The following is a 25,815-nucleotide window of genomic DNA, read 5'->3' on the forward strand; positions in this document are numbered from 1 at the left end:
TGGCTCAGACTTCGAGATGAATAAGCTAAACCCTAGACAGGTCATGGTCACAGAACTCAAGACAGAAGCTAGTAAACTTGGTCTTTGTGATTATCACAGTGGATATGCCATTTCATATATATGTTATCTTAGGTTTTGCAAGAGTAGTGTCTTTGGGTGAAGAGGGGATGTCTGCTTTTTGGTGTTAAGGATTGAACTGTGGTATACAAGCCCTGTACCATTGAGTTACACTCCAACCACAGATATTCTCATCTTGATGCAGAGTGCCAGTGACCGAGAACATAGAACTAGTGTCTACAGGGTGTACTTAGGCTTCCTGCAAAGGGGAAGAGGTCCTGCCTAGCTGGGTTCTACATGTGGGTGCTCAACTCTCTCCTATTCACTGATTGAAGTATTTCCTTCTGGAAATGGCATCTCTAATTTGGTATCTGTGGCCAGATCACATCCTAAAAAGTGGTGGGTTGCTATGGCAGCCCCCCCTCCCCTTGGTTAAGGCCATACCACTAAAGCCCTCTCCGTCCACTGGTACATGAATGTACTAGATTCAGCTGCCTCAGGCTCTGAGCAGGTGCGGAATGAAAGAGCCAAGTGTTCCAACTGTCACTCTCCTTTGCAAAAAATCTTAGTAGGTTCTTGTCTGAGACCAGAGTGGTAAAACCTGCCGTGCCATAGAACAGATCCAACTTGGGCCCTCTGCCTTCCTTCCTTCCTTCCTTCCTTCTGTGTCTTCTCAGTGCCTTGGTAGGCCAGTTGGAGGTGTATGTCTGTGGGGCTGAGAAGTCCAGGTGGTGCATCCCCGGTGTTCAGCCTCACCTCCCATTCTGATGGCTACAGGGGAGGTTCTGGAAGTCGAGATTCCCAGGTCTTGGGTGAAGTAAACCTTGCTGGCACATCTCTGTCACCATTATTCTTTACATGAAAGAGACTGTTCATTGTGTGGACAGTATATGCATGAAGCAAGAAAGCCTCTTCAGCAGAAGGTTGTTCCCTTTCTAAGCATAGTTCTTGTTTGAGGCCAAGTTGAGGTAACACCAGCATCCCTTAAGACAGGCACCTGGCAGGGTGGGGTAAGGGTTAGCGAGTACATTTCTAAAAGGAAGCTGTTGTAGGGGTGCAGGATGGGATATGGCACTGGGCTGGGATCACTAGAGAAGGTATTCAGGACCATTCCAAATAAGGCTGGGTGGGACAGCCAGTGGTTTTTAGCATGTCTCCTCCATGTAGCCATTTTCTCTGAGCTGCAGGCATGAAGAAACCTATTCATGGCTGGACTTAACCTTGTAGTTATTAGGCATTGACGTAACCTCTGGGCACTTTAAGATACAAGAGAGGATTTCTGAGCTGGCCTGTGCAGAGGTGACTTGTGGGAGCTCTGGACTAAGCAGCTTAGCTGTTCAGCACCTCCGGTTTATCCACTCGTGTGCTTGTGTCTTCACTCACTCTGCCAAGTGCACTGATGGTGGGGCTTATCTCCTTGAGAAATGTATAATAATTAGTTATATAAAATTTCTCATGAGTACACTTTGAAGAAAAAGTACATGGTAAACTTTTTTTCTTTTTAAAAATTTTGTGTATGGATGTTTTGCCTGCAACTATATCTTAGTACCACATGTGTGCCTGGCGCCCACAGAGGCCATAAGAAGACATCATTTCCCCTGCAACTGTAGTTACAAATAGTTGTAAGCCACCACACATGGGTGCCATGGATCAAACCAGGGTCTTCTGCAAGAGCTGCCAGTGCGCTTAGCTGGTGAGCCGCCTCCCTAGCCCAATAAGTATTGTTTTGAGAGTAACAGAATGCCCTATCCCAGTCTCTGGGGTCAGTGTCAGGGAGGATGTATTTGGAAAGGCAGGTTTGCACTGAAATTTTGAAGGACAAGAGAGCAGTATTCAAGCCACAGAGAGTGAGGAGGTTTGAGATGAAGTATCCTAGTCAAGGAGGATATAAGCCAGAGCCTCAAGGGCCTGCTGCAGAGCAGCTGAGGGACTGAGGCCCTGTGGTGAACCTAGGGCCACGTGCCAAGCAGCTCCTGAGACTGACTCTGCTCTTTACAGGGTCAGACCCTGGAGGCCTGGAGGCCTTGGTGAGGTTGCTAGAGAAGGTAGCATAGACAGGAACCATGTCTGCACAGAAAATGAGCTCACCTTAGTGGATTGGAAAAGGAATTTTACTTCATTTGACATTTTGTGCCCTTCTCTGTCAAGGACTTGAAAATAGCTGCTTAGGCAGGGACCCTCATCAGAGCATCTTGTTAGCCATTGCTGCTCTCCTCTGAGGCAAAGCAGAGTTCCTCTCCATGTGCTTACAGTGTCGAGCTGCTGGCAGCGTGAGAGACCAGAAATGGTACCAGACCATCCTTCTCACCCGGCTATCTGACCAACCCTAGGCGAGGTCTAGTGGTTCCCATAGGTTCTTTCTTGAGCCAGAGAGACTGGACGCCCACTGCTGGTAGGGGTGAGCAGGCCAATCCACCTCTCCCTGCTGCCTTCTAGGCCCCCGAGAAGACAGGTCACTCCTCTTCATACAGAGCCTTTCTCCACGCAGCCTTTTCCACATACCCAAACACAACAGCGAATGCGATGAAGAGCAGGAACGTGGAGGTGAACAAGCAAATCACAATCAGGCCCCCCACATCCCACGGGTTCTTCCAGAAATCTTCATTCTGGATGGTCCTTGGGGATACCATCTGGCCCATGGAAATCTGGAAGAGAGGAGACAGAGGCCTTGAGTGTAGAGAGCTCTGAAGGCTTTGTCCCCAGTGGTGCTCTCCATGACACCTCCTGGACAGCTGGACACAGCTAGCTAGCCAACACTGTGGGGATGGTGAGTCTTTGGATTCAAAGTCTCTAACATCAAGAAATGGGAACTGGGGTTTCCTGCTTGGAAGGTGCTGGGGGGCTACCTCCGGAGCCTCTGGTTCATTCTTGAAAAACTCTTCTATGAGCCAAAATATTTCTCCTGGCCCTGAGGCCTTCTTAGCTAGAACCTGAAATGCACACCTGTAGCCCCTCTTATTCTTATTGTCCAAATTCCCAGATGTTTGGGAGGCGTGTTGAGAGCTTGGTGTAGCAACCTAGTAGGTGATGGTGTACTTAAGTCTCAGCTCCTGTGAATTCCTGCTTGAGCCCAGGAATCCAAGCCAGCTGGGAACAGAAAATCCTATCTCATAAATAAATAAATAAATAAATAAATAAATAAATAAATAAATAAAAGTCCGGCTGGAGACCTAGCTAGCCGTTCAGAGCACTGGCCGCTCAGCTCACAGTCTTCCATATGCCAGTTCCAGGCACCTGACACCAGTTTTAGCCTCTGAGAATACCAGGAATGTATGTGTGGATATGCAAACATGTAAGATGAATACACACATAAATCTTTTTTTAAAAGTGTTGGCAGCAGATAGGAATAAAGTGTGGCTGAGCAGTCAGTATCCTTGGAGATAGCTGGGAGCAGGAGGCCTCGCCATGTTATGGAAGTGGAGCTGGTGTCAGTGGGGTTTCAGCCATTTGAGGAATGGGGGAAGAAGAAAAATGTCATTACCTGGTTCTTCTGGTAATAGTTCCGAGTCTTCTGAGGGCAGCAGGTCAGGATTGTCCTTCCGGCCTCAGACTTCAGGGTTCCTGGGTGGAAGAGGCTGCCAGATGACCACAGCTGTGCCCCAACTCAAAGAAATCACTGTTGGCAGCCCAGGGTGTTGCCAAATACTCTGACCACACCTTTGCTGCCGCCACCAGAGCAAACAAGGGTGGGCTAGACTGGTTGCCTGGCAACTGCCAAAGCCTCCCTCATTCCCTCCATCAGGGTTCTGCCCTTCTGTGATGGCATTGGAGGAGTTGACTTCTAAGTCCTTGAGAGAGGGCAAACTTAGGGTGAGAAAAGAGGTTGGGTCTGTGCCCCAGGCTGCCTCGCCGTTGTGAGCTGGGCTTAGACCTCCGTCCAGAGCTCTCAGCTCACTGGGAACATTCCTTCCTTCCTGTGGTGTGGGTGAATGATTACCTCCAGTTCTGGCAGGAGCCTCCTGGAACAGGTTTCTGGGTAAGAGTGGGAGTGCTTATCACAGGAAGCCTTCCCTCAGTGCTGCCTCAGGCATGGCCTCTGCTGTTCCCGTGTTTAGAGAGATGCTGGGGGGAGGTGACCACACATGCCTTGCTTGGAACTTGATGGCCGCTGTGGACTCCTTTCAAAGTGTATGTGTGTGGGCCTGCCATAGCCAGGGTTAGGGCCCCGTTGTAAGATCAGAGAGACGGTCCTTTCCCTCCGAAGGGCTTACATTCTAGTCCATAGCTCATCAATCCTGCTGTTTGTTTTGGGAAATACTCACTTAATATTAGTTTCTGGGATGCCAGGGTGTCTGTCATTCTAATCCTCTGAGGTATAACCTGAGTGGCTAATGGGTGATGAGCAAGTTCAGGAAAATGTTCTCTGTCAGGGTCTGAAATGGCCCATGGGTCGCCTGCAGCCATTTCCTTGTGTAAAACTTACTGACTTCCTGGACTGCCGAATGCACACAGCCAGCAGGCTGGACTCCGGCACACCCTGGTATGTTTGTGCCTGTCAGTTAAAGGAGGTTCTTATCAAGAATCAGTTGTTTGTTCCCAGACTGGTTTATAGCAGTTGTGCTTGTGTCCATGGTCACAACGCTGAATGTGACGTCCTATAAACAGATGAAGCAGTGATGATAACCACAACTCCAGTTTTACAGCGAGAGAACAGGCAGAGAGGTTAAGCAACTTACAGTTGTGCAGCTGGTACATTTGGAGTTTGGAGCCAGCTGTAGTCTGAGCTCTCAGGCCCTGTAGCTTAGAGCAGACAGACAGCTGTTGTCTATTAATACCTACATGACCACTTTGGTATTACATATTCCCACCGAAACAATAGAAACATAACTAAACTTTGGCACATTTTGTAAAACTCATGACATTAAATTTTTTTATACATTGTGTGTGTGTGTGTGTGTGTGTGTGTGTGTGTACACCATGGTCTCTGTGTGGGGGAAGGGGTAGTGGACAACTTGTGGGAGCAGGTTTCAGGAACTGAACTCAGGTCCTCAGGTTTGGTGGCAAGTACCTTTACCCACTGAGCCATCTTGCTGGCCCTCTCTGGTGACATTTTATACTCAGTTTCTTTTGTAGGTGTATTCAAACTCTTGCTCTAATAAAACCAAAACTACAAGGTAAAGACTTGAGCTGAGCTGGGCAGCAGCCCCTCCTCAGACTAACCCACCCACGAGGGGCACCTGTCCCCACCTCAGAGGTACATAGACTGGAGGGGCAGTTCAGTGCTAGGAGTACTTGTTGCGCTTTCAAAAGACCCTGGTTCAGTGCCCAGCATTCATATCAGGTGGCCACAACTGCCTATAATTCTAGATTCAGGAGACCCAACACCTTTGTCTGGCCTCCAAAGGGACCAAGCATTTATAACATATACATAAAATAATTAATAAATCTTTAAAAAATACAAAAGAAAACGCAGCTAGGTGTGTTAGCACAGACCTTTAATTCTAGCACTCAGGAGTCAGAGGCAGCTATGGCTCTGAGTGTGAGGCCAGCCAGGTAGGTCTACATAGTGAATGCCATGTCATCCAGAGATATATACTGAGACCCTGTCTCAAAACAACAAGGACTGGAGAGATGGCTCAGCGGATAGAGTACTGGTTACTCTTCCAGAGGTCCTCAGTTCAATTCCCAGCAACCATTACATGGTGGCTCACAACCATCTGTACTGGGATCTGATGCCCTCTTCTGGTGTGTCTGAAGACAGCTACAGTGTACTAATATAAATAAATAAACCTTTAATATACAACAATAAAAATCAGGTCTGTAGAGAGAAATGTGTCATTTATAGGAGAGTTGCTTGGTCTAGCCTTTTAAATCCTTTATTTTTATTGTATGTGCATGAGTGCTTTGCGTGCATACATGTCTGTGAGGATGCCATATTCCTTGGAACTAATGTTACAGTTGTGAGCTCCCATGGGTGCTGAGAATTGAACCTGGATCCTTTAAAAGAGCAGTCAGTGCTCTTACCCACTGAGCCACCTCTCCAGCCCTTGTCTAGTTTTAAATAATGCTGTACCCAAGTAGATACATTGTTTCAGTCACTGTGAGGAAATAGATGCTTACATGAATGTAGGCAAACATACATATAAAAACAAATTTAAAAAAAAAAAAAAAAAAAAAGACTGGTGGTCGGGACAGCATTCCATGGCGTGAACCAGGGCCCAGAGAAGAAGAGACCGTTTCTAGGACAAAGTTCACCTGTGCACGTATTTTATGATATGAAGTTTGTAGTACTCATTTGTGTCAGTGTGATGCTTTTTATAAATTGCTTTGAAAATGTTAATATTTCACAAAATTTGTCTGTGTTCTGCCACATGCTGCAACCATGGTTTTTGTCTTGGTTTTGCAATGAGGCATAAAATTCAGGCAGTGAAATGTACAGATCTCATCCTTCTGAGGAACTGAGAATGGACACTGCTAGAACAGAGGCCGTGTGAGAGGGAAGGCTTGGGGAAGCTGGTAAGGCCACTGTGCACTAAGGTGGCAAAGGATAGTGGCAGTTAGTCGGCCCTTTTCTAAGTTTGATGCAGCCTGCTGTGTGTGTCTTCTGTGGTCAACAGCAATCTTCTGACGGCCCAGGTCAGCAGGAACTGTTTCTGTTTCCCATCATGGAAGACATCTGCCTCCTCTCCAGTTAGGTGAACTAAGTCTGTCCATCCCTGAGTATGTCAGGCTGCTGTTGGTTATCTTATAGAATTGGCCGTCCTAGCTCAAGGCTGGAATGTTCCAGAGAACTGGCTTCTTGTGCTGTGTCCAGGGTGATCCATGGTACCCCCTGTTCTGCAGCTAGACTAGGAACCAGAATCTAAAGAAGAGGCCTCCGTCTTAGCTACCCTACAGGAAGGCTTTTCATGATGTTAATGAAATCCTGCTTAAAGAAGAGTCTGGAAGGAACTGGGCCCCTGAACCAAGGGCTTCCAGGGACCTCCAGCCAACAGTGCGGGGAGTGAAGACTTCAGGGTGTCCAGTCCCTTCTCCTGTTGCTGGGGCTGTCTTCTGATGCCTGGTTGAGCCCTGTACTGGTCCTCAGGTGCTAGAGTCCTACTCACTCACACAGAAGCAATCTTGAGGCAGAGTTTGGGTGGGAGTTTGGATGTAGGGTTAGTTAATAGAGATGATGAAGTCAGAACCTTGTGTCTTGTGTCCAGAGGCCTCAAGCCCTAGGTGTGATAAGCAGGGGCACTGGGCCAGGCAGGCTGGCTTTGCCACTTTTCAGCTGGCTGCTCAAATTATCTAATGTCACTCAGACTGAACTTCCCTGTCTGTCAATGGAGCAATAATGGCATCTACAGGACTGAAGCATCGTGATAGTTAAATGAACATATCTGTGACAAAATGCTCAAGACAAGAGCAGGGTTTATGGAGCATGCCTGTAATCCCAGCACTGCAGAGGCAGAGGACAGGCAGGAGTTAGGTGCCAAAGGATTCTGCATCCCAAGTTCCAGCCAGGGCTACTTAGTGAGATTGTTTAAAAAACAACAAAAATCAAAACAAACACAGAACCAACAAAAAACAAGGGGCTGGAGAGATGGCTCAGTGATTGAGAACACTGGCTGCTCTTCCAGAGGACCCAGGTTCAGTTTCCAGCACCCACACAGTATTTGACAACTATCTATAACTCCACTCCCAGGGGATCCAACACCCTCACACAGATGTATATGTAGGCAAAACACCAATGTAATGTATATACTGTCCAGTCTCTTTAATAAAAAAAGAGCAGGGGGTTACTTGTGGTGGCACCCACACACCTTTAGTCCCAGCACTCGGGAGGCAGAGGCAGGTGGATCTCTAAATTTGAGGCCAGCCTGGTCTACAGAGTGAGTTTTGGAGCAGCCAGGGCTAGCTAGGGCTATATACACATAAATCCTATCTGGAAAACCAATAAACAAATAGGAACAAAGCAAAAGCTCAAGACAAGCTGGGCACGTTTCCTGTCATCTCACACTTGAGAGGCTAATGTCAGCCTCATGAATTGGAGCCTAGCTTAAGACAACCTCCAGGGTCTGGGGACATGGCTCAGTGGAAGACCACTTTTGGAGTTGTCACCATCTTCTGGGCTTCATTCACAGCACTACAGAAAGAGTTAAAGGCAGCGCTGTGAATTTTAGCTTCTTCACCATCATCATTCAGGCTTTGGTGGTGGTGGTTTGTGGTTTTGTTTTTGAGAAAAGGTCTTATATAGCCCTGGCCAGTTGGAACTCACATAGGTCTACCTGCCTCTGCCTCCGAGTGCTGGGATTAAAGTAAGAGCTTGTTCCACTCTGAATCCCAATTTTTAGGGGCCAAGGACAGGTGGATTCTTAGATCTCTGTTCTTTATTTGGAATCACTTTCTGGTTCTCAAAGAACCCAAACCTGTCAGGCAACTCTGTAGACAGCAGGTAGTCAGACCAGCCAGTAAGAACTGGCTCCTGGATGGCCTGGGTTGCTAGCTAGAGCTGACAGGGGCTGACGGTCCCTCTTTGTGACCAGTCTTCAAGGTAGGCAGGCTCTGCTCCCAAGCTAGCAGGATGTGTGCTGCAGAGACTGAGGGGTCAGAAGTGAGTAATGAGAGCCTTTGATGGGTAGAGAGCCCCGTCCTGGTCCTATTGACACGTATGGAGACCCACATGTCTGTCCCCCTCCAGTCCTGGGCCTGTTGACATGTATGGAGACTCACATGTCTGTCCCCCTCCTCCAAGTTTAGGTTCGTAGCTGTAGCTGTGTATCTGGAAGAAAGTAACCTGGAGGAGGGGAGGGAGGCGGCCTGAAAGCCTCTCGACAGCACTGTTCTTTAAAATGGGCCCGAGTGCTCTGGTTAGCCCTGCTTGGGGTGCGGGTGATGACAGGTCATAATTACAGAGTTCTAGAACAAGCTCGGCACTGTTAGACTTGGGCTGTCTCGCTCTGTACTCCTAGCACAGCCCAGGAAGCAGGTGCCATGATGAACCATCTCACCAGAAGGAAACCTAGCTTAAGAGGATTGGGTCACAGAGCTGGCAAGCATCAGCTGAGGGTGTGTGAGCAGAGTCCAGACAGCACACAGATAGGAGCCAGGACCAAAGCACCAAGGTACATGTGTGATAGACAGCACTTAGAGCCTTACCTTTCTTCAACTGCAGACAATGGGAGGATCCAGTGACCAGAGGCTGCTAGTGTGAGGTGTACAGATGCAAGTTAAGACAGCAGGAAATGTTGAGGCATTCGTGGGCCTACCACCTATCCCAGGGCAACAGCCTCCAACACTCAACAGAGTAGGGGTCTGGAAGCCAGCACGTGATAGATGATGCAAAACAGGGATGTTTTCGGTGTCCCTCCTCTGCTTCCGTGGCCTTGACGCCTTGGTGACATTCCTCCTGTGTGATTTTCCAGCTTTCGTGGGCACACAGAGCAGTAGCCCGGGAAGAACTGTCAACAGCCATGCCACTGGGATTCTGATACTGCCCTCCTGTTACACAGAGTCCAGCCAAACCTCATAAACACATAACCAAAAAGTGTTTACTTGGAAATAAGCAGACAAATTTCAACCAGAATACTGACGTGTTCCTCCCCCTCAGCAGGAGGCTTGGAATCTAATAAATTGCACAGAGTCCCTGATTAGCTTACTTCTCTTTGGCATAAGTCAGCAGAGCCCCAAAAGCCAGCTCCTGGCAAGCATGAGCTGTTCCCTAGTGAAGTATGGGGCTCTTGAAAGGGTCAGCTTAGCTCAAGACCCCGGTGGTGGTCTGAGTGTGAGTCAGTCCAACTAAGCACTGTGTTCACTGGCAGGTGGAACAACACTTGTTTCCTTGATAAGGCTCCAGATATGTGTCCTGTCACCTGGGCAGTGCCAGAACTGGGCCCAGGTAACCTGTGTGGAGAAGTAAAGTGGCCATGATAGCCTGTGTCACAGTACTGGAAGGCTCTCATCCAGTTTCTCTTCAGGATCTCGCTGTTGCCCCTCATCTGGGTTTTCTGGGCTGCACTGGGGTCTTCTGGTCTCTCCTCTCAGAGCAGCAGCAGTGAGCACAGCAGCAGCTGCAGGCTGTCAGCAGCAGCACCAGGACGGTAGCTGAAGGGAGAGAATGGCCCAGAGCTGAAAAGCCAGGTAAAGAAGTGATGCCCACCCTCCTCCTGGAGAACCTCCCTCCGCCCTGAAGGACTGGAGAGGCTGAGGGTTTGTTGTCTCTCGCTCCACTGCCCCTTGACTCCTTTTGACTCCTTTCAATTCATGGCCAACACCTGGTGGATTCCAGTTCCCAGCACTGCCTAGCAACTTAGGCAATGTCAGAGGATGTGGCAAATCCCTTAGCTTCCCCTGGGACACTGCTGTTCCTCCTTATCTGAAGGAGGCTTCCCAGCCTTCCAGCTGGCACCATGGCTTGGTGTCCCAGGTATTGGGAAGAGCTTATGGGACACTGAAGGAACACAGCTAAAGGGTCAGGGACAGATGCCCCACTTGCCTGTGAAAAGAACAATGATGGAGAAGGCCACAAGCTCCACGGGCTCCGCCTGAGGGAGTTGTCGCAGTTTCAGCAGCAGCCTCTCTCCCACAGAATGAATCTCCTCCACAAAGTCTGTGGCTGCCATGTTGGTAGGGCTCCTGCCCGGCTGTAACAACAGAGACTGAGAAGCCTAGAGTTCCTGTCAGCTGCTCACTGGCTGGGAGGTAGCTCCAGTGAACCAGCCTCTCCCACCATAGCCTGCAGAACAGGTTTGTCTGTCTCAGCCCTGTACCACGGGTGCATCCCAGGCAGAGGGAGACAGGGAGTTATGGAAGTCTGCTCAGTGGTAGCCCTCAGCTCACAACTGGCTGGAGCTACCCCGGGCAAAGAAGCCTTGTGATAATCGTGACCTGGAGAGAGCCTCTGAGGGGCTATCAGGCAAGACTGCATTTGGTGAAGGTTCTGACCATCAGATGTTATGACTGTACTGTTGCATTCCTTTGTCTTGAGACACCAGCACCAGGTTTTGCTGGGATGCCTCAGCTGATACAGCTCCCTGGCCCGCCTCTGGTTTTTTTGGGTACCTCCCTTAGATGCCCTCAGGGGGACAAGACAGGCCTTAGGATTCTGTGTGGGAGGAGAGTCAGACTCTAAGAACAGGTTCACGAGGACTCAAGCTGGAATCAGCTGTAGGTAAAATCTGAGGGAGGGGTTATGGCTTGAAGAATATGAAGCTGAGTCCCCAAGAAACCACCCCGTTCTCCTCCCAGGCCAGTGTCTTCACTCATTACTATCATGTGAGCAAGAAAGGACCACACAGTATTCCCTGGAGGCCTCATTTATCCAGATGGGAGCAGGAGTTCTAGGACTGGCTCAACCAAGTCTTCCTCTCCTGGCCTGGACCTGTTCTGTTCTAACCAGAAAGGGCTTCTGGAGAGAGCCTAGGCACAGTTCTCAGCAGAGTTTCCACTGAGGCCCATTGAGTGTAAGTGCCTCTTCCCTTCACATCCATCCCGTGAGTGAGAAGAACAGGGACAGTCTTGTACCAGTGCATCCAAACTGGTTCTTGGGAGCAAGTGACCATGGGCGTGTGTCTTTAATGATTGCCACCTCAGCCCTGGTCTCAACCGGGCAGGTGGTTCCTTCTGCTGTGGTGTGTGACACTGGTCACGCCCCAACACTCCTGCCTGGCACATAGCAGGTCTAAACTACCCTGAAGGCCACGTGATAGGGTCGCCCTGCATGTGTGCTCTCTGCCTGTGTGTGTGCAGCCTCAGAGTTAGCAGCCTGGCTGCCTCTAGCTGCCCAGTGTAGGCCAAGCCCTTTGGAACCTCCCCCAAGTCCTCCTTCATCATGCAGGCCCTGCTGTTGCCCTTCTCCCTAACAGTTCTTCAGGAACTGGACCCCAGCTGCCACACATTTGCATGTCCTTTCTAGTACATGCTGCCTCCTCTGAATTGGTTGTATGTTTAGTTTAGTTTTAATTTTTATGCTACAGGGGAATGGACTCTTGCACCTTTCTTAGACCAGACAAATGGAACTACATTCCAGTCATGTGGTACCTTCTCTAACTTCATCTGCCCTTCAGAGAACTGCTGCAATCATGCTGTCTTAACCCCTCCCCCCCTTTGCTGTGGACATAGGAGGCTCCTTATCTCTGTGCTGTAGTGGAGACCAGAAGCCCTAGGGAGGGGCCTGACTCCGGGAACTTTCTCTGGGTGGGGCCTGACAAGTGCCAGGAAAGACAAGGATGGGCCTAACCAGTGCCCCTCCCACTGCCCATGTGTCTTGATAGAGGCCTGCCTGACTTTGTTCAAGAATCAGGCCATAGCTATTTGGACGCCCATGGGCTGAGCACAGCCAATACCACATCTTGTGGGACTGGGGCAACGAGATTTTTATCAGTTCATCACCACCAGAGTGGGACACACCAGGCTTTTTGAGAACTGCATGTATTATCACTAAAGGCACAGATCTATGTGTCCTGCTGTTGTGAACCTAAGACCGTTCCTTCTGGTGAGACCAAAGGAGATGCTGCCTCTAGCCAGTTGGAACATGCTTGCCAAAGGACAGTAATCTATTCGCTCTCCTGCCCTGGGACCTCTGTAACATTCCTACCCCCAAAAAAATAGTGTGCATAGGGTTCAGAACCAGGGCCGTTGTGTCTTAACCCTCCCTCCCCATCTGTTAGCTCTGGCTTGTTCAGCCTGACTGGCACTGTGCCCACATTGCCTCATGAGCCCAGTGGAGACACTCCTTAAAAGCAGAAGCAGGCAGGAGGTTGGTGGTCAGGAGAGCTTTCTCCCTGTGTGCCACACCCTAAGACCTTGAGAGAGAGAGTGGTTGGGGGGGAAGAGGCACCAGCTTTGTCAGGGTTGGTGGAGTTGGGACCCTAGGTCTAGCTGAAGGGTCTAGCAATGTCCAATCCCCAGAGCAGGAAGAAGGCTGGGGCGGGGCCTGCTGTGCAGGGTGGTCAGGATTTGTTGATCAGAAGGTCCAGCTAGCAGAGTTACTCCCAGCTTCTCTTGTGTTTTCCCTGTGCCTTTCCCCACTATTCTCTGCATTCTGCATGGCTCGTGGAGTTGGAGGACTGCAGACTTGAGCCCGGTGCACCTGAGCTTTTCTCTGTAAGAATGTGGACCCCCTAGTATGGGCAGCCCCGTAACTTTGTGCTCCAGGCTTCCAAAATCAGCCTCACTGGAAGCTAGGTGGGACATGGCCAGCCTTGGGATGTGACCTGGGGTGTTGGGTTTTGTCTCCTTTACCAGCAGAAGCGGGGCTGCAGAGTCTGGCTCTGCCCTCAAAGCGCCGAAGAGGAACCCTTTTTGCTTGGTAGTTGATGTTTTGTTATTTTAAGCTCTGACCCAACATAACAAGCACATCTCAGAGGGGGGAGCAAAGGGGTCTTGTTCTCAAAAGAGGCACATTCCAGCAGGTCTCCAGGCATCTTCCCAGTGGGCTATTTAAAGCAGAGCCAATAGCCACTTGGTGCCCAATATAACCAGGAGTTGTCAGGTGACCTTGTTCCCCAGCCATGGTCGGGGTAGAGGGAGCTCTGGAGCTGGCCCCCATTGACTAGATACCCCCCAGGTTTGGGTGAAGCCAAACAAAGCTACCGGTAGTTTTGTGTTTCCTGGATGATCAGTCCCAGGTTCACCCAATTATTTCTAAACCATACTTTATGCCCCAAAACGGAGAACTAGAGTCTACCATATTTGGTAGAGCAAATGTTAGCTTCCTCTGGTCCAGAAAGGGAGAACAGGCTTGGCTGCCACTGAGGCCCACCTGTTGCCCAGGCTGCTTGTACAGCAGATGTGAGACCTGTGGATGAGCCACAGACAGTGGTCAGAGAGACCTAGCACAACAAAGAAGGAAACTGGCCGAGCTAGAGGACTGATTGGTGTTCCAGAGTGTGGCATGTGACATAGGGGTTCTTACTGTACAGTAAGTGGCTGTCCTGTAGGCCAGACAGCTGCAACTTGGTACCACAGCTTCTCTACTTCCTCTTTGTAAATTTGATCATTCAACTCCAGCTCCCCACGTGGATAAGGGCAGGCAGTGTGCCTGTGCCTGATAAGAGTGTCACCAATGACTGGCTCTATCCTGACGTTTGTCGTGGGGGCTCTCGGCCACTTTTGTCCTGTTGAGGATCTCGAATGAGACATAACCAACAGATGAAAGAGACCTGAGAGGTCAGAGGCCTGACCAGCAGGGCGGAGATGCCCACTGTGTACCCTGCTGAGTATTTGAGCAACTCCATCTCTACTAGGGCTCCAGTGTGGAATCAAAGGAGGGTGCTTGAAGCCTTGGTGGTTCTGCTGCCCTGGCCCCCAAGCTCTCCATGGAAAGGACTTCCTGCTCTGATGGCCATTAGAAACTAAGAGAGCTCCTTTCCTGCAGCCATAGAAGCTGGGCCTCCTTCTCAGCTCAGGGACTGCTGGAGCCTGTGTGTCCCAGATGTGGCTCAGCGGCAGTGCGGTCCTCTGCATTGCACACTTGTCAGTATTACCACAGGAGTTAGCTTCCCAGCCCCGCAGAAGCCAAAGTGCAATCCCTTTGCTGAGCCAAAGACACTTGGCCCTCCCCTTGGTTTCCAAACCTGAATGATGTTTTTCTTTCTTACTGGATAATAGTGTGTTTGCTTTGGAAGGAACGTCTCATGGGGATTTGAACCCCAGTGTGAGGACAGGAGGCAGGAGGGAGGAGCAACCTTCACCCCCCCTCCCCCGTGAGGCCCTGCCCAAGAAGGTTGTGTTTTCACTGCCCAAGGAATGAGCTGAAGAACTGTCTCAGGGCAACCGTACAGTACAGTGCCTAGCATGGAGGAGTGTCCCGGGGTTTTCAAAAACTTATTTGTGTAGTCACAAACTCTTCTCCAAACCTGGGTTTTGAATTAAGGGGTGCATATCTCTGGTTCAGTTTTCAGAGACCATTGCCAAAGGAGGATCAAGGGGGTCCTAAGAATCTTAGTGGGTGCAGAGACTCCTCCCTAGGCTGATCCTGAGCTGAAAGCACATAGCAATGAGCAGGTCAGAACTCCAGCAGGCACAGACGCTGCTGCTTTGGTCCAACACCCAAGTAGGCAACTCTGCTGCCGGTTCTACTAGATCCTGGGGGCCAGAGGCCATTGAACAGGCTGGGCATCACCTTGTCCTGAGCCTTCTTGAGAACCAGGGAGGGCTTAGCCCTAATCCTTGGGGAAGTGGAGACTCAGCAAGCACGGGGCCTTATTTTAAACTGACGGACTAGAAAAGGCTTACATTGATGTGTCAGTCAGCAGCCCCCAGACCCTGTGCTACACAACAACAAGCAGGACAGGCCCCTTCTAGTACCGGGTCCCAGGGGAAGAGCACTCAGGTGTACACACACAGGAGGTGACTAAATCCCCATAGGAGAGTGGCCTAATGTATCCCCCCAAGACATTCCTCTCCGAGTTCATGCTAAGCTTCGACTCCTCACCCGAGATATGAGACCCTGGCTGCTCTTTTCCTCCTTTCCCGATCCTGTTACCTCTAGCCAGTGTCTCTTACCTGGGAGCTCAGATATTGGGGAGCCACGAAGAGGCACCCCAGCACAGAGCCTCTATGTACCTCCTCGAAGTCCTTTGGCCACCACCTTTGACTTCTTCACCAGCGCTGTCACTTTCCTGAATGACAGGCGGCTGCTCCTCCCTGGGCGCCTCCTGGTGCTAGCTCCCCTTCTCTGACAGCCAGCTGCTGTCCACCTTCAGCCTTCAGCATTCTTGTTGTTGGTTGTCCTGGAGATCTAGGTATCAAATTACAATTGTGAGGAGGAGCCTGAGGGAGCCCTCCCCTGAGCTTTCTTGCCCTTCATGCCCAGTGCCTTTCTCTGCCTAGGAGGTCCACTCTGCTCTCCCCAGCCGGCTCCCTCTCTTACTCTTCCTCGGTTCTGCCCTCCTCCTGTTGTGGGCCAGGCTATAGGCGGAGGGCTGGGGCTGGGCTAATGACAGAAGTGGTTGGCTGTGGTTCCCTGTGGAAATAACCCCAGGGGGCTCCGTCTGAGGTTGCTGGAGGAAGAGGGTGGAGTGACTCCCTCTTGAGTGCCCCACCACCCTCTGCATGGCCTTTTTGGCTTGTGTCCCTGACCACCCTGGCCTGTCTCTTGGGCCACTCTCTGGCTGCTCCCTCTTCCCTCTCCCAGAAAGAAAAACAGGGGTTACAGGACCACCCAAGCAAGTCAGCAAGCTTTCAAGCAGCCTCTGGTGTGGCATTCTGCCATCAGTACCCAGGGGCATCTGGGGGGGGGGGGAATCTGAGGAGCCTAGATATCTTTAAAGTAGCCTGCTTGTTTTGGTGAGGGGTCTTGTGTCCTTCTAAGAGAAAGGTCACTGCTGGTCTCATTCTGCTCTGCTGTCTCCACGCTCCTGGCTCTGCTGGCCCATTAACGTTTGTCGGTCTTGCCACCAGCAGACCAGGCTGCAGAGGGAGAACTGACCTCAGCTCTGCAGTCAATGGAGCCCTTTGAATCTGAGCACAAAACCCCAGTGAGCCAGAGCTTGGGGGCAGGGTGTAGACAACCATATGGCCACGGTGCCTAGATGCCAAAGCTTCCCAGAGACAGACCAGGCCACCACTGTACAGGCAACTGTCTTGAGCAGAGGGAACATTTGTCATGCATATTCAGTGTTAGTGAGAGCTAGCTGCAAGAGCGCCCCCCAGTGGCTGTCTCAGCTGTCTCCTGCCACTTGTATGCAGTTTTAGAACTGTTCTTCACCTTGCTGGAGGGACCCTAGTTCTTTGGAAGGCTGCGCTGCAATTTGCTTTCATTACAATAGCCTGCTGTGAGAGGTCAGATCCCCAAGCAGTATTCAGACTAAGGAAACCCTCTGTTCCGAAGCTGTTAGTGCCGGCTAGTCTTAAGACTGGGCACTCAAACTGCCCTGCAGTTTGGTGTCTTTCCTCTGGTTCCCAGCCCCATACCACATTCCTGGCTCTAGAAATGACTGTTTGTAAGGACCCTGATAGAACAGTGGCCTCCCACACCAAGGGCTTCCTGCCACCAGCATGGGCAGAGTGGGGTTGTCTGCAGGGGACTATCTGGAGCTGGAGGGTAAGTGGGAGGCTCTAGTGAGGCTGGATCTCCCTGGCTGAGTGGGCTCTCTGGTGACTAGGCATGATGGCTGCCCCCAGCATTGCCGTGCCTCTAGCACAGTGGTTCTCAGCCTTCCTCGTGCTGTGGTGACCCCAGCCATAACATTATTTTTGTTACTACTTTATAACTGTAATTTTGCTAGTTATGAATTGTGATATAAATATGTTTTGGGGTGGATAGTCTTAGGTAAACCCTATGAAAGGTCATTCAACCCCTAGACGGCTTGAGAATCATGTGCTCTAGGAGCAGGTACAGCCCTCAGCCTAGGGCAGAAGAGCTCATGGAAGTGAGGGGGGCAGGGGAAGCTAGAGGTCTCCAAGGAAAAATCAAGATGCAAGTGAAAACTGTCTGTAGGAGCTCCTGCCTGCAATCCCAGGACTCAGGAATCTGAAGCAGGAAGCTCCTGAGTTCAAGGCCACCCTGAGCTGTGGTGATGCCCTATCTTAAAAACAAACAAACAAAAAACTAGGTGTGATTGCAGAGGCAGATCTCTGAGTTCTGAGGCCATCCCAGTCTACTGTGATTAGTACTCAGTAAGCTCTGGGCCAGCCCTGGCTACATAGTGAGACCCTGTCTCTAAATAAATAACTGGGAAGAAAAAGAAGAAAGAGACAATTACTAAAGGCAGGCAGGCTCTCTCCTAGCAACACTGCTGTAGAGCATCCTGTCAGCACTCACTGCTCCACAACAGCAGGAGAGAGGCTGTGGCAGCCAGGGTGAAGGGCCTGACTCCAGGGCATTCTGGCCCCTGGGCAGAGGGAAGAGCAGGGCCCTAGAGCTCACAGGTATCCAGACAGATTCTTGTCCCGAATCCCAGCCACCCAGTGTGTTTCCTACCTATAGAGAAACTGCTTCACCTCCCCAGCCCCAGCTCTGCAGTGGGCAGCACCAGATGAAGCTTCCCAGGGACTGGGGAGGTGGCTCAGAGGTTAAGAGTGTATACTGTATTCACAGAGGACTCTAGGTTCAGTTCCCAGTACCTTATAGTGGCTCACAACCATCCATAACAGGTTCCTGGTGACCCAACTCTCTCCTGACCTCTGCAGGCACTACAGTTCTGAGACGAAGCACCAGTGTGGTGCTGGGTAGTGACTCAGCCCCTTGGCACTGCCTGTTCTAGGTGCCGCCATGCTGCCATTGCTAAGTACTTTGGGGATGAGCCACCCGCCTGCGCCAAAGGCTGTGACTACTGCCAGAGTCCTGCAGCCATAAGGAAGAAGCTCGATGCCCTGGAGCGCAGCAGCAGCTGGAGCAAGACCTGCATCGGGCCCCTTCAGGCGGATGGCTTTGATCCTGAGCTGTATGAGGGAGGCCGCAGGGGCTATGGGGGCTTCAGCAGGTGAGGAGCCATGAAACACATGTCATTCCACTGGTGCTAGTGAGGCCGAAGGTGGCCTTCCTGCAGTGTGCCACATGATCTTCCTGGGGCCAGCACGGCACTGTCCCATCAAGTGGGGAAGAGCAGAGCCCCGACCGTGGCGCTCACCCAGCCTGTCCTCTAGGTATGATGAAGGTTCTGGAGGTAGCGGTGAGGAGGGCCGAGATGAGGCCCACAAGCGGGAGTGGAGCCTTTTCTATCAGAAACAGATGAGCTTGCGCAAGGTAAAGGGGGCAGAGGCCTCGCTGGGCCTCGGCGGCTCTACTTGGTTACTCTTGCTATGAAAAAACACCACGTGTAAACAAAAGCCACATGGGAAGGAAAGGTTTATTTGGCTGACACGTCCACATCACAGCTCAGCATTAGGGGAAGTCAGGGCAGGAGCCCAAGCAGGAACCTGGAGGCAGAACTGAAGCAGAGACCATGGAGGAGTGCTGCTCCCTTGCTCATTTTGCTGTCTGATACACCCCAGGACCACTTGCCCGGGAGTGCACAACCCACAGTAATCTGGGCCCTTCCACATCTATCAAGAAAATGTCCCCACAGAGCAGTCTGCAGGAGGCAGTTCCTCACCTGAGTTCCATATGCCTAGAGTCTTTCTAGTTTCTATCAAGTGAACGAAAAACCTAAGCCAGCATGGTGGCACACGACTCCAATCCTAGCACTTAGGAGGCAGAGGCCGGAGCACAAGGCCAGGGACTGCCTACATAGCAAAACTCTGTCTGAAATGCACTGCCCCCCTAACAACAAAACAGCACGCAGTGGTCCTGGATGGTCCTGAGCATCAACTCCAGTCCCTTCTCTAGCCTTGCGGCAGGATAGGATGTCTCATGTCCCTCCTGCTGTCTGTCTTTCAGGGCAAAGAGCCTAAGATAGAAGAATTCACACCCCCAGGTTGGTACAGAAATGCTCCCAGGGACTGGGGTGCTGTGCCCGGGTGTGAACAGTGGAGGGTTCAGGGAGGGTCAGATGGAAAGCCTTTCCTTCCCCTTTCTCAGATGAAGACTGTCCCTTGAGAGATGCTTCAAACAGGAAGATCCCTAAGCTCACAGTGAAGGTAAGAGAGGGGCAGCTTTTCACTTGCACTCAGGGCCCCTCCCTGGTCAAGTCGTGGGGGGTGACCACGACTTCACTCTCATAGGCCCGTGAGCACTGCCTGAGACTTCTGGAGGAGGCTCTGAACAGTAACCACCAGGCTGCAGGTTCCACTCATGGGTGAGCATCCTGAGATCACCAGGGTAGGAGCCAAGGCTTACTCCCTCGGAGAATGCCTCTCTGCAGTCATGGCTCATCCAACTCCACGGGTCCCAGTTCTTACAGCCCTACTGGGTGTGCACCAGAGGCTACTGAAGGACAGTACACTGCAGCGCGCCTAGAGAATCCTTACCAGAATCTATGTGCCCATCCTCACTAGCCCCACCTGTTCTCCTGTTCTTGTTTCTTCCCACAGAGCTGACCTGCAGGCCAAGGCTGTGGAACTGGAGCATGAGACATTTCGAAATGCCAAAATGGTCAATCTGTACAAGGCCAGTGTTCTGAAGAAGGTAAGCCGAAGGTGCAAGCCAGATGGACATGCTCACAGACTTAGGATAAGGCAGAGCAGCCTCTTCGTCCTCAGAGGCCATCTGCTGGCCTGCTGGCCCTGGAGCCACTGACACCAGTAAAGCTGTCATGGGCAGACTGGAGGAGTTGCCATCCCAGAGAGAACTCCCGTTTCCCCAGAATCCACTCCCTGCTGCACTGTGCAGAAGCACAGCAGAACTGGAGGGTTGGGTGGGGTTAAGCAATAGCTTGTGAGTGCCATGGTCTCCCTGCCTGTTCTCTAGGTGGCTGAGATCCACAAAGCCTCCAAGGATGGGCAGCTCTATGACATGGAAGGCAGCACCAAGAGCTCTGGGGCCGCACATGAGCTCTTGGAGCCGAGCGACTATGACATCCCACCAACCTCACATGTGTACTCGGTGAGCAGCGCAGGGCAACCTGGGTTCAGGGGAGGCCCATTGCCCTCCAGTGGAACAGACTCCTCTGCTGGCGTCACCGCCCTGCCCAACGCAGATGTCAGAAAGGGTCACAGCTGCGGTGTTCTGCCTCCTGTGCGTCATCTGTCGGCCGCGCCCTCTTCTCCCTCCAGCCTCATCTTCTGTGTGCCCTGTCCAGCTGCTCGATTCCTGAGAGCCTCTCACCACAGCCTCAACTGCCCTGGAGGAGGTCTGGGCTTCTAACCCTTGTGACTTCTGTCTCCTCACAGCTCAAACCCAAGAGAGTAGGAGCTGGCTTCTCCAAAGGCCCCTGCCCATTCCAGACAGCCACAGAGCTGCTGGGGAAGTCTCAGTCCCAGAAGCAAGCCCCAGAGGCTGCGCTGGAAGGTGAACTGGAGCCCCCAGGCTGGGTCTGTGACCTTCAAGATGAAGACAGGGACAAGCCCCACCCTGGGTACCAAGAAGAGGCTTCTGGAAGCAGTGTTAATTGTGGGGATCCCTCGCCTGAGAAGAGAACAAAAGGGCAGTCTTCCCAGGGCAGTGCCAAGTCTAGAGCCAGCAAGAAACAGCAGCTCCTAGCCACAGCAGCCCGCAAGGATTCCCAGAGTATCACTCGATTCCTCTGTCAAAGAACACAATGCCCACCTCTCCCTGCCTCAGTCCCACAATCAGAAGATGGCAGCCCCTCCTCTGGGGATGTCCCAAGGAAGTGCACAGAAGAGGTTGGAGCCCAGGATCATTTGGTTACTGTATTTCAGATTGAGTGTCCCAGGGAGAAGCCAAGGTAAGAGTTTGGGTGTCAGGGACTCCTCATGGTTCTTATGGCAGCATCTGACCCCTGTGCTGGGGACCTGTGAAGCTTGAAGCTCATTCCACAGTGGGCCCTGCTGGGTACCTGGGTTGGGAGCGTGTCTAGACCCAGACTTCTGATGCCTTCTTCCCTCTGGCCAGCACCTGCTCACTGGGAGACCAGAACTTTCCAGAAAGTCAGCCTAGCCCTCTAAAGGAAACCCAGGCAAACAAGCGGCCCAGACCACAGCAGGTGCTGTAGGAGCTGGGGGACTTGGGGGAAAGAGGAGACTGGTGGTGGGGCAGGGGAGCCACCCTGCCCTGGTCTTGGGTTCAGGGAAATCACCTCTCATACTCCAGCAGCAGGTGGGATGGGCCGGCGCTGAGGTGTAGGCTTTCTTCAAGAAGAGGGGGTAGAGCCGGTAAAGGGGACCCCAAAAGTAACCCCATGTGCTCTGGCCCTATACAGGGGAACCCAGCTCAGAAGAGGCTTCGCCCCTCAACCCAGTCCTCCATCTTGGCTGAGGCCAAGGGCAGTGCCTTGACCAGTGATCCCAACACCGAGAACAAAGTGGCTCGAGAACCTTGCCAGCTCTCAGCGTCTGGCATCTCCCTGAAAGAGGCTGCTGATGTTGTGGTCAGGTACCTGACCCCCTTCTACAAGGAGGGCAGGTTTATATCCAAGGTAGGGTGAGTAGGCCTGGAGTACTCGGGTCAGTGCAAGGGAGGTTGGGGCTGGCAAGGACTGTGTCCCCCTGAAGTAAGGCAGAACAGCTAGAGCCACTCGAGACCTGCCTTGCCCCTGGTGGCGAGTAGCTCAGGCTCCTCTGTTCCCTTTGCCTTCCAGGACTTGTTTAAGGGCTTTGCCCGCCACCTGTCACATTTGCTGGCTCAGCAGCTCTCTCCTGGAAAGAGTGGTGAGTGCCAGCTTGGCTGTGGAGGGGAGGGGATGCTGCCCAGAGACTGGTCCTTACCTGCTCCTGTGTCCCTTACCCACATCTGCAGTGAAAGAAGAGGCCCAGAGCCTCATCAAGCAGTTCTTCCACAATCGTGTCCAGTGTGAGAGTGAGGCTGACTGGCAAGGCCTGTGTGGCCCGCAGAGATGACCTGCAGCTCCCTCCTGCCCTCGGTGCCGCAGGCACCAGCTTCCTCAGGGTCTTTTTCCCCACGCCCAAACCTCACTTTGGAGGTGTCGCTAGACACCCAGAGGAAGTGGAAGGTCAGAGGTCAGGCCACCTTCCTATTTAAATCCTTCGTGGTCCTTTCCCACAGCCTGCTTCTCCTGGCCTTCATGGTCACATCTCAGATTAAAAAGTCCAGATAATATGGCTGCTGTGGGGGTGGGGGTGAGGGGAGCCAATGGGCCTCCTATACAATATTGTACCCAAGTTCTCTACCAGGGTAAGGCCCATTCTGGTCCTCCACTACCCTCTTCCATGAGATGCCAGGCGGTAGGCCTTATCCTAGCAGAGCTCACTGGGAGAGAAGCAGGGTTCTCCAAGCCCTGAGCTCTGCTGGTCAGGAAGGCCAGGCCCAAGTGAGATATTTGCGAGAATAAAGTCCTCCTCGTGGAGACACATGCTCACACAGTCTTTTCTTGGGTGTTTTATTTGTGCTGCTTCAGAGCTGAGTGGCCATTTTCCCCAGGCTAGCCCTCAGATGCCCACACCCAGTTCCACAACCCCAAGTCTTGTTCCAGTGCCTCAGAGGAAATGTGTCTGCTTACTCTCCCAGGTGAAGTCATAACCCCTGCCTTATGGCCTCCACATAGGGTTGTGTTGCAGTTTCAGAGCAGGACGGGGCAGCAAGGACTAAGGCAGACTGCCCAGTGAGGGCCCACTGCCTTATCTCCACTCTCCTCAGAGGAGGCCTGGCCACTGAGAGGACACACTGCCCAGCAGGAAGACAATGGTGTGGTGCAACTCCTGGGCCTGCGGGGCAGAGGCGGCTCAGTGTGGCTCCACCCCTCCACCACCTCTGCAGAATACACACACTTTCTTCCTAGGGACCACAGAAGGCTTGGTCACTCACCTGTGGCAGCTCCAACCAGATGGTCTGGGGGTTGTCAGCAGAGCCATAATTGAGTTCCAGGCCAGGGGGCCCATCCTCCTTCAGTGGGCTCAGCAGGTGGAGCCGCTGCAGGTCTTTTAGGATGATGGAGCAACAGAGTTTCTAGGGCAGCAGATAGGCCAGAGATTGGTGCTCGGGTGGTGGGGGTAACAATGAGTCATGTGAAGAATGACCTGGGTCCCAGCCGGCACCAGAACAGGCCCTCTGCCTACCTGAGAGCTGGGGTCCATGATGACAAGGTGTTGGCGGTTCAGCCCCAGGAGGACTGGCCCAGGGAGGACCAGCTTACTCACTCTCAATACCACATACACAGTGTGGCCAAAGAGGGGCAGCTGGGCCGTGGTCTCTGCGGGTAGAGAACAGGGCAAGGAGCTTGGCTGCTGACCTCTGGGACTTACCCCACTTTGCTCTGCAAGATAGAGGCCTCCTCACCTTCCCCTCCTGGGCCTTGGCTCTCACAGGCAGCAGGCCCTTGATGTGGTGACATAGACCTACCGATAAAGCCAATCTGTGCTTTCTCCTTGCTGTACCCCTGCATCTGCCTCAGCTCCTGGTTCACCAGGCTCCTTATGTTGGCTGTGTTCACCTGCCGTTGCAGTGTCTTGGGGATGTAAGACAGCAGCTCTTGCCTAGGGTGCACAGCCAGGGTCAGCTCAGCCTGTGGCCATGGGCCCTGGTGCAGGGCCAAGCATGTGGTGCCAAATAATGACTGGCACCTATTAGGGATAAGGACCCTGGGGCCTTGCTCAGGAGCAGGTTAGGGAGGGGCAGGAAGAGAGGTATTTACTACTCCAGGCCAGTCTGGTCAGGATCAGGATAGGCTAAGTGAAGGGGTCTTGGCTCTGAAGGTAAAGGCACCCCTAGGTTTGGGGGGTGGGTTGAGCTGAGATCACTCACTCTGACGGAGGACTAGTGCTGCTGGCTCTGTCGAGGTGTTGGAAGGCAGCAAGCTGGGCGAGTAGAGCCTCTGCCTGGGTGCTGACCATCAGCTTCCCTTGCAGGTAGTCCCGTAGCACCTGGGTGGCAGGGCTGTGTCACAACCTCCCAGCAGCTGGTGACTTCTTGTCACAGAGCATCATTGTGGAGAGGGGAGTCTAGGCTGCCCAGACAGGAACTTCCCACTCTTAGCAGTGGCACTGCACAGCAGTTTCTGGGCAGGGGCTAACCTGGCCATAGTGGGTTTCGGTGTAAGTGAGGTGATCAAAGTGCAGTGGAGTCTCCCAACTAAGCCGCCGGCTGTGCAGGCTCATGTCCTGGTCCGTCATCACATTGTTGATGTACTCATGGGACGACAGTGGCCGAACCAGCTCACCTGTACAGGGCACCCATGCCAGCACTGACCACAGACACACACAGAAGCTGCGTTTCTGTGGCATAGACAGTGGCCCGGGCAGGTAAGGCTGTCCTGGTCCCTGTACTCACCTTCCCCTTTGATGAGGAAGAGGGCAAATTCCTGCACTTCCTCCAAGTCTGTGACGCCCATCTGTCCACACATTTCCTCTAGCACTTCCCCTGCCACCTAAGCACAGTGGACAGGCTGTGACGATGAAGACCGGAGCCCAGAGTGTAGGCAGGAAGCCCCTTTCCTTGGTAGCCCCCACTCACCGTGAATGTCTGTGAATTCGTCCTGTAGTCCACACCCCCAGGCAGGTGAACTAGAAGTAAACGAACTGCTTGCCCTTTCTGTCGGGTAAGTTGTAAGGTCAGGCTTCAGCAATCAGAGGTCCCTCCTCCCCTGTCAGCACTGCCACCCCAGCCCATTATAGGAGAGTCCTGAAAGGCCCATCTGTCCACTCCTAGTACCAGAAAAGCATGCATTTCACCAGGTAACGGCAGGTGCTGGCGTCCCCCATATTTAACTGTGCGCTGGAGGTTCTCCTGGCTCCTCTGGGCCAGCTCTGCAAAGAGCCATAATGATGGAGGTCACGGGTGTGTCCAAGCCCTTTATGTGGCAGGGCATTCTCAACCCTAGACATCCCTCTTCCCATCCCAGGCACCTTGGCTGGGGCTGGAATCCTGCAGGAACTTGGTCAAATAGGGCATCAGTGTGGTAGATGGCGCAAAGAAGCCTGTGAACAGGCTGAGGACACTCCAGCCCAGAGCACAGTGCTTTCTGCAGGGTAGAGCTGGGTCTCAGGCTGGTCAACCACAGTGCTGGTCCCACCTGAGTCCCCTACCTACCCCACAAGCCCCACTCACGGCTGGGGGTGTCCTGTGACTTGCTTGATGACCTGGCAGTACATCTCGTCCCTGAGGTCCTCTTGGCACAGCTGTGGGAATGGACGAGTGAGTGGGTAAGGCAGAGGCAGGCCAGCAGAGCCCAGGGGGCTGTTGGGAGTGATGGCTGCCTGAGGCCTGAGTGAAGGTGACACCCAGGAGTCATCTCTTTCCGCCCTCAACAGCTGCCAGTCTTTGCCCAGCCCAACTGGTCACTTATTTTTATACTCCATTAGAGATGGAACCCAGGACCGTCAGAATGTTATTAGATGGTGGAGCTGAGAGAGGGCCCAGTTAAGAGCACTTGCTACTCC

At 52.4% G+C, this 25,815-nt stretch overlaps 4 protein-coding genes across 6 annotated transcripts in view; 1 reads left to right on the forward strand and 3 right to left on the reverse strand.

Moving 5' to 3' along the window:
• Positions 1-22,803, forward strand: part of Recql5 (RecQ like helicase 5) — a 38,027-nt gene extending 15,224 nt beyond the window's left edge. The window contains exons 8-19 of one of the 2 annotated variants that reach the window (XM_034504458.2): positions 18,189-18,407; positions 18,571-18,670; positions 19,304-19,340; positions 19,445-19,503; positions 19,588-19,661; positions 19,897-19,990; positions 20,273-20,407; positions 20,695-21,209; positions 21,377-21,467; positions 21,684-21,856; positions 22,062-22,131; positions 22,220-22,803. In XM_034504458.2, coding sequence (XP_034360349.1) covers positions 18,189-18,407; positions 18,571-18,670; positions 19,304-19,340; positions 19,445-19,503; positions 19,588-19,661; positions 19,897-19,990; positions 20,273-20,407; positions 20,695-21,209; positions 21,377-21,467; positions 21,684-21,856; positions 22,062-22,131; positions 22,220-22,222 — 1,570 coding nt within the window. In that variant the 3' untranslated portion in view covers positions 22,223-22,803. Of the gene's footprint in view, positions 1-18,188; positions 18,408-18,570; positions 18,671-19,303; positions 19,341-19,444; positions 19,504-19,587; positions 19,662-19,896; positions 19,991-20,272; positions 20,408-20,694; positions 21,210-21,376; positions 21,468-21,683; positions 21,900-22,061; positions 22,132-22,219 lie in introns of both variants that reach the window. The other variant, XM_034504457.2, reaches the window with a different exon arrangement.
• Positions 2,151-6,136, reverse strand: Erln (endoregulin). Its single transcript, XM_034504476.2, has 2 exons — positions 3,539-6,136; positions 2,151-2,702 (listed from the first exon to the last, which is right to left on the reverse strand). The coding sequence occupies exon 2, from the start codon at positions 2,694-2,696 to the stop codon at positions 2,511-2,513; it is 186 nt and encodes a 61-aa protein (XP_034360367.1). The 5' UTR covers positions 2,697-2,702; positions 3,539-6,136; the 3' UTR covers positions 2,151-2,510.
• Positions 9,511-15,847, reverse strand: Smim5 (small integral membrane protein 5). Of its 2 annotated transcripts, none has more exons than XM_034504475.2 (3): positions 15,487-15,847; positions 10,475-10,622; positions 9,511-10,083 (listed from the first exon to the last, which is right to left on the reverse strand). In XM_034504475.2, the coding sequence occupies exons 2-3, from the start codon at positions 10,599-10,601 to the stop codon at positions 9,974-9,976; spliced, it is 237 nt and encodes a 78-aa protein (XP_034360366.1). In that variant the 5' UTR covers positions 10,602-10,622; positions 15,487-15,847; the 3' UTR covers positions 9,511-9,973. The 2 variants fall into 2 exon arrangements, with proteins under 2 accessions (XP_034360366.1, XP_076791584.1); XM_076935469.1 differs by having other exon boundaries at positions 10,475-10,714.
• Myo15b (myosin XVB) overlaps positions 22,804-25,815 on the reverse strand; it is a 39,031-nt gene continuing 36,019 nt past the window's right edge. The window contains 11 exon segments of the mRNA XM_076935470.1: positions 22,804-23,145; positions 23,246-23,386; positions 23,497-23,630; positions 23,780-23,913; positions 24,182-24,300; positions 24,451-24,596; positions 24,707-24,803; positions 24,890-24,967; positions 25,088-25,182; positions 25,282-25,397; positions 25,484-25,554. Coding sequence (XP_076791585.1) covers positions 23,074-23,145; positions 23,246-23,386; positions 23,497-23,630; positions 23,780-23,913; positions 24,182-24,300; positions 24,451-24,596; positions 24,707-24,803; positions 24,890-24,967; positions 25,088-25,182; positions 25,282-25,397; positions 25,484-25,554 — 1,203 coding nt within the window. The 3' untranslated portion in view covers positions 22,804-23,073.

Source organism: Arvicanthis niloticus, chromosome 6, assembly GCF_011762505.2.
Source record: "Arvicanthis niloticus isolate mArvNil1 chromosome 6, mArvNil1.pat.X, whole genome shotgun sequence".
Lineage (NCBI taxonomy): Eukaryota > Metazoa > Chordata > Mammalia > Rodentia > Muridae > Arvicanthis > Arvicanthis niloticus.

Excerpts from the sequence above, each read along its gene's own strand:
- Smim5 (XM_034504475.2), bottom strand. The coding sequence starts at position 10,601 with ATGGCAGCCACAGACTTTGTGGAGGAGATTCATTCTGTGGGAGAGAGG. Across the intron at positions 10,084-10,474 it reads CATCATTGTTCTTTTCACAG|CTACCGTCCTGGTGCTGCTG; the intron begins GCAAGTGGGGCA and ends CTCTCCCTTCAG.
- Erln (XM_034504476.2), bottom strand. The coding sequence starts at position 2,696 with ATGGGCCAGATGGTATCCCCAAGGACCATCCAGAATGAAGATTTCTGG.